Consider the following 7,163-nt stretch of genomic DNA (forward strand, 5'->3'; position numbering starts at 1 on the left):
ATGAGATGACACTGAGTTAGTGCCTAATAGAAATCCAACCCCTACTGAATTTTCCCACTTCAGCCTTTGCTATGGATATGTGCGCCACTAAGCGCAGAACACAGCGGTCGCAAGTCTCACTACAAATTGCTCAGAATTGGCAAGTACATGCACTGCAGAAACTACAGCCACCAGCAGATCAACCAGAAATCAAATATATAGAACGCTACTGTAGGCTTCAAGAAGCTATTTGTATTCTCCTATGGCTATTTTCTAGCCAAGTATCAAAGGAAGCACACTACTATGCCAGATGAGATGACACTGAGTTAGTGCCTAATAGAAATCCAACCCCTACTGAATTTTCCCACTTCAGCCTTTGCTATGGATATGTGCGCCACTAAGCGCAGAACACAGCGGTCGCAAGTCTCACTACAAATTGCTCAGAATTGGCAAGTACATGCACTGCAGAAACTACAGCCACCAGCAGATCAACCAGAAATCAAATATATAGAACGCTACTGTAGGCTTCAAGAAGCTATTTGTATTCTCCTATGGCTATTTTCTAGCCAAGTATCAAAGGAAGCACACTACTATGCCAGATGAGATGACACTGAGTTAGTGCCTAATAGAAATCCAACCCCTACTGAATTTTCCCACTTCAGCCTTTGCTATGGATATGTGCGCCACTAAGCGCAGAACACAGCGGTCGCAAGTCTCACTACAAATTGCTCAGAATTGGCAAGTACATGCACTGCAGAAACTAAAGCCACCAGCAGATCAACCAGAAATCAAATATATAGAACACTACTGTAGGCTTCAAGAAGCTATTTGTATTCTCCTATGGCTATTTTCTAGCCAAGTATCAAAGGAAGCACACTACTATGCCAGATGAGATGACACTGAGTTAGTGCCTAATAGAAATCCAACCCCTACTGAATTTTCCCACTTCGGCCTTTGCTATGGATATGTGTGCCACTAAGAGCTAAACACAACGGTAGCAAGTCCCCCTGCTAATTCCTCACAAAATGGTAATAGATGCAAATTAAAATAAAAAAAGTAGAACGTTATTGTAGCCCTAAGAAGGGCTGTTGGGTTCTTGTTGAATCACTCCTGCCTAACAGTAATCTACTAGCACCCTAACGCTGTCCCTGACCAGCAGCAGCTCTCTCCCTAGCGGCATCCAGAGACAGAATGATCCGAGCAGCGCGGCCAGCGGCTAGTCTATCCCAGGGTCACCTGATCTGGCCAGCCAACCACTGCTATCGACGTGTAAGGGTACCACGTCATGCTGGGTGGAGTGCAGAGTCTCCTGGCTTGTGATTGGCTCTGTTTCTGGCCGCCAAAAAGCAAAACGGCGGGAGCTGCCATTTTCTCGAGCGGGCGAAGTATTCGTCCGAGTAACGAGCAGTTTCGAGTACCCTAATGCTCGACCGAGCATCAAGCTCGGACGAGCATGTTCGCTCATCTCTAATTATAATGTGTCTCATGGTTTGCATTATTTACATTACAGAAACGTTTAATATGTCCTGGCCTCCCACATCCATAGCAATACCTGACATATCTCGTCCTCCTAGCTCTGTACTCTGTAGACAGATATCCTGATGGTTCATCCCTATTGTTAGACTCCTCACACCAGTCCCTGAGTATATTAATAAAGTTCTCTAGGGATGTGGCATTTCTAAGGGCAACCTTTGTGGTGTAATTCACATTACACTGATTTGCCATTGAAAAGAGGAAATCAGAGTCATCCTGAGACATATCCGGACAGTTGTAAACACTCCTAAATAAGGTCAGGTACTTGTTACAGAAGATAAGGGGGTCATCACCTGTCCTGAACCTATATCTTCTCAGGGTATTCTCACCCCTTATGTCTCTCCCTCCCATGATACGCTGCAGTTCCTTCCTTCTTAAGTCCACACCACTATCATCATCTCCCATGTGTGTAGATGACAATTGTGCGGCCAGAGGCCCAGGAAGCCATGCTTGGAGCAGAGACCATGCATCCTTATTACACAAGTTGTATTGCTTCACCACAGCTTCAAATTTATTGGATACAATTATTGGTGATTCATTTGTATCCCATTCTCCAATGACCTGACACAGATGTAGTCTATCCTGGATGGTGAGTGTTGGAGACTTATCTGCAGGTATTAGATTGTGTTCATCACTCCAACCCCCAGGTGTGACAATGCATACATCTGCTGCTTTATGGCACGTCTGGTTTTGTACTTGGAGGGACCGGATCTGCTCTTCTTGTTTACACAGTTGGGCCATTGATTCAGACAACTGACCCTCTAGTGAGGTAATTAACACGTCCCTCTGATGGATCTCCCTCTCTAAGGACTTTATATGCCTTTCAGTAGATACAGAACTCAATCTACACTCATGGAGCTGCTTATCCAACTCATGATTTCTTAAAGACAGCTCATCCACCTTTGCTTGTAGATTATCCATCTCACTAGTTGTTTTTGCTGAAATTTCAATCACAGAGTCACTGATTCTGTCTATACTTTCCTTACATTGGAGCCTTTGTATGTACCAATTTACTTCCTTTACCTCAGCCAATTCTTTCATCTTAATGAGCATCATGATTTCATTGCCCAACCTTTCTTTCTTCCCTCTCTTACTGAGCACTTTCCTTTCTAACTTCTCATTATGGGCCTTACATTGCATCATCAGCTCCTTATATTGCTCCTCTAGTGAACCATGTGCACATGAATGGTAGCGAGCAGAGGAATACTTTTTCACAAACTTTTGAACAAGTTCCATCTCTGTTACCACAATACACTAACAAACACACAAAATGACAAACTGAGCAAATACAGTTTGTGTAATTAACTACTACACTAATGTTCCGAAAGGCTACTTTACACACTGCTTACAGCTTTATACTCATTCAATCTAGGAAAATGTACAGCTATACCCAGGAACAAACTTTTTCCTACAACTTTACCTCTGTACACTAAACACAACCGCTCACACTTAACGTTAACCTACAATCTCAACAAGCGACTTCCTATACATTCACATAAAACAACCTGGCTTATCAAAGATAGTAATGTAATATGAAAACTTGTTACTTACCAGGATTTTCTCTGTACCAAAGATCCAAATTCCATTCATAGCTTGAAATAGCGCAGATATGTTGACGTGGATTCTCTGTAGAATTTAAATTACAGGTCCAGACTGGGGTGCCAAATGTAAAATCTGCTTGGTCTTGGGGTGCCAGTTAATATTAAATTAACAACAATATTCAATGGATCTTTACAGGGGATTTATTAAGGGTACAATACAGGGAAATACACATAGAGGGTAAACTAACTAAGGGACAGAGAGATGGTGGGAAGGAAGTGCTCTAACTAAAGATCTGTATACCATCATATATACACACACACATAGCTCACACACATTGCCCATCATCCCACCTCTACCGCTGTCTTGGCCAATCCAATGATGATGTAGAATCAATACATTCTTATCACACAACTTGCAGGACAAGTAACTTGAGTCTTTGTTTCCCACATCTGGTAGAATCTCCAGGGGGCGATGGCCTCCAGGTGTAATAGCACAGTCCATTGTTATCACATGCATCTGTCTCTACAATCTTTATTAGGGGCAATGTAGGCATTTATGGCTTAGTTCTTCCTCTGTCCACAAAGACCCTTAAACTGTCTCAAGCCACATCATGCCATATTTCCAACAGGGGGCAGTATTATAGTAGTTATATTCCTGTACATAGGGGGCAGTATTATAGTAGTTCTACTCTTGTACATAGGGGGCAGTATTATAGTAGTTATATTCCTGTACATAGGGGGCAGTATTATAGTAGTTATATTCTAGAAGGCAGGATTAAATGTGTTATTCTATATATACCAACAATTTGTCGGTTATGACCCCACCCATATTGTCTGACCACAACCACTGGTCTTGACTCCGCCCATAAAATGGGGCCGCTTTTACAGTTTTTTCCAGGGCCATTTTAAATTCCCAGTCCGCCCCTGCGCGGCGAGTCTCAACTGTTTACATACAGCCAGCTAAATGGAGTGCACTGGTGGTATTAAAATACACGCAGCAACTTTTAAGGGTAATTGGTGCAGGCACTGATTGCGGTTCTGACCAGAGGGTTTAGTGTTTGGGTAACCGAACCTGAACTTTCAGGATTGGGTTCGGCTGAACTCGGTGAACCGTAACCTGAGAGTTTCCGCTCATTCCTAATAAGGATCTCCTGCACCTTATTACCCAAGCCAGACAGTGTGTCGAAAATGCAGCAAAGGTTCAAAACTAAAAATCTTTATTAACCCCTTCTGCATTCAGCCTATTTTGGCCTCTAGGACGCAGCCCCATTTTTCAAATCTGCCCTGTGTCACTATAAGTGGTTATAGCTTTGGAACGCTATGAGATATCCAGGGGATTTTGACACTGTTTTCTCGTGACACATTGTACTTCAAATTAGTTTAAAAATTTGGATGATATCTTTTGTGTTTCAACTGAAATTTGGCAAAAATTTGGAAGAATTATTTAATTTCATAGTTCTAAATTCTCTACTTTTGAAGCAGATAGCAGATAATTTGTTACTTACATTTCCCAGCTTTATGTTGGATGGTTTTTTAAGATTTCTCATATTTTATTAGGATCTTCCAATTTCCACATTTCTTGGAAAATCTCCAAACCCTGTATTTAGATGGACCTGCTCAACTTTTAATTGACTGTGAGAGACCTAAATAATAACAAGGCTAGTAAATTACCCCATTATGGAAGCTGCACCCCTCAATGTATGAAAAAGCACTTTAAAGAAGTTTGTTAACTCTTTAGATGTTTTATAGGGGTTAAAACAATATTGAGGTGCGTTTTACAAATTGTAATATTTTTATACAATACATTAATTTTGGGTGGAAAATTAAACATTCACAATAGATTAAATAACAAAAAGCTCCACAAAGTTTGATACCCAACTTTTCCTGAGTGCACCAATACCCCATGTGTAGTGGTAAACTGCTGTATGGGCGCACTGCTGGGCATAGAATGGGAGGAGGCGCCATTCAGATCAGATTTGCATTTTCACATTGTATGGGCTATAATTTTTTTTTCTTTTTTTAATGTGGACCTATAGGGGCTTATTCTTTTGCCACAGGAGATGCACTTTTCTGTTACATCTATATCTGTTGCATCTATAGCTAATTGATAAGATTTTATAACTCTTTGTTGGTGGAGAAAATGAAAATGATAAATTTTTGGTAAGATGTTTTTGTTTGTTTTGTTGGACGTTCACCATACCATAAAAATAATAAATTATTTTTATTCTTTGGGTTGCCGCGTTTACGGAGATAACTCATTTATATAGATTTTTTTCCCCCAATTTTACTCAATAATAACTAATTTGGAAAAAATGTTGTTCATGTTCATCACTGTCTTTTCAAATGCATAACTTTTTTATTTTTCGTCTGACAAATGACAAACCATTTTTTAAAGGGTATTAAAAAAAATAATATTTTTTTTGGAAGGTTTTTTTTTTTTAGGGGTTCACAGTGCGGGTCCAGTTTTATTATACAGATTGTTAAGGACGCGGCAATACCAAATATATGGGTTTTTAATTTTTTTTTTTCCATTTTACTGCATAAAAACATAATTTGGAGAAAATCTTGCTCATTTTGGCATCACTCTCTTTTCAGATGCATAACTTTTCTTTTATACAGATTGTTATGGACATGGCGATACCAAACATGTGGGTTGTTTTGTGCATTTTAGTTTTTCTTATACTTTATTAAGTGTTTGCATGGGAAAGTGACATTCAGAAGCTTGACGTAATAGTACTGCAAAATACAGGAACGCACCTCCACCATGCAGTACTACAGGTGCTTCAGAGAGGAAAATTTAAAATGACAACTAATATATTCACTACTCTGCTGGCTCTGGGACACAGGCTGAAGCATCTGTCAGTGAGCAAGGTTAAAGTTTTACTTTATTTCAAACACAATATAACACAGGCATTTTTTAAAAAACATTTGTTATATACAGTACTTTGCCTATAGCAACCTTTCCCCTGATAAAAAATACCACTCTTGTGACCATAATAAGATATACAAATATGACCCATATTAGGAAGTATAGATATATGGATGGATAGCCGTATATATACGGATATATATAACGGTTGTAGGCGGACTGCTGGGGCACAGACATCATCCAACATTTTCCATGTAGCAGTAAGCAGCTGGAGGCATAGGCGTCATCTAACATTCACACTGTCATATTATTCTTGTAATGGTTTTCTGACAAATGTTGGTCAACAATGTTGAGTATTATGGAATGAATAACAAAGTGTGCTGCTCCCAATCAATTGTGTACTCGGTACAACCAAGTGCATAATTAAATACAAATTGTCTCTTTATAAAAACTATATGTAGCTCTGAGATTTCAGAAGATATCATGGAAGGTCCTTGAACTTTAGCAATAAATTGCATCTATAGGTAGATCAGGGGTGCGCAGACTTCCCAGACCAAGCAATAAATAATACAACCTCAGAATAGACAATTATACTGGAGATAGTTTTTAAATGCATGTTAAGAAATAGTACATGTATTTTACTTATGGAACCAAGTACCAGGGACAGTTTTAGAACTGGTGGGTACCTGAGCAAAATTAATTATGTGTCAGGATTCGGGATGCGTGGATCCTCTGGACCACCGCCGTAGGTGGTACTAGCCGACACCCGAGACCAGAATTTAATCGGGATGGTCTTGCTGCGGGCGGGTACCACAAGGTCGTTCCACAGGTGCGACTAGACCGCGGTGGCAACCGAGGTCGAGGTACCTTAGCGGAAGACAGTCTCGTGATCAGGTCCAGGCACAGGATCAGGGCAGGCGATGCAAGGTCAAGTCCAATCCGTGGTCAGCAACGGGAGGTCCAGGCAGATGGGAACGGGAACACAGGAACATGGGATACAGGCACACAGGAACACGGGAACACAGGAGAAGGAACACACAGGAACACGGGAACTCAAGAACTCACAGGAACGCAGGAATGTTGCAGAGAATCTGTCTCTAAGGCGTAGGCACAAAGATCCGGCAGGGTGTGATGGGAGAGGCAGGTTTAAATAGCTGGTTACCAATTACTGGTGTGCTGGCCCTTTAAATTTCCTGAAGTCGGTGCACGCGTGCCTTCCTCAGGGAAGCGTGCGCACTGAG

At 40.9% G+C, this 7,163-nt stretch overlaps 1 protein-coding gene across 1 annotated transcript; it reads right to left on the bottom strand.

The window, feature by feature from the left end:
• Window positions 1–1,531: 1,531 nt before the first annotated feature.
• LOC140112672 (posterior protein-like) lies at window positions 1,532–3,102 on the bottom strand (the record flags this gene model as incomplete). Its single annotated transcript, XM_072132577.1, has 2 exons — window positions 3,064–3,102; window positions 1,532–2,766 (listed from the first exon to the last, which is right to left on the bottom strand). Coding segments are annotated over exons 1-2 (1,274 nt in total), but the record flags the coding sequence as incomplete, so codon positions are not given.
• Between the last annotated feature and the right edge of the window lie 4,061 nt (window positions 3,103–7,163).

This window comes from Engystomops pustulosus, unplaced genomic scaffold (genome assembly GCF_040894005.1).
Source record: "Engystomops pustulosus unplaced genomic scaffold, aEngPut4.maternal MAT_SCAFFOLD_949, whole genome shotgun sequence".
NCBI classification, from domain to species: domain Eukaryota; kingdom Metazoa; phylum Chordata; class Amphibia; order Anura; family Leptodactylidae; genus Engystomops; species Engystomops pustulosus.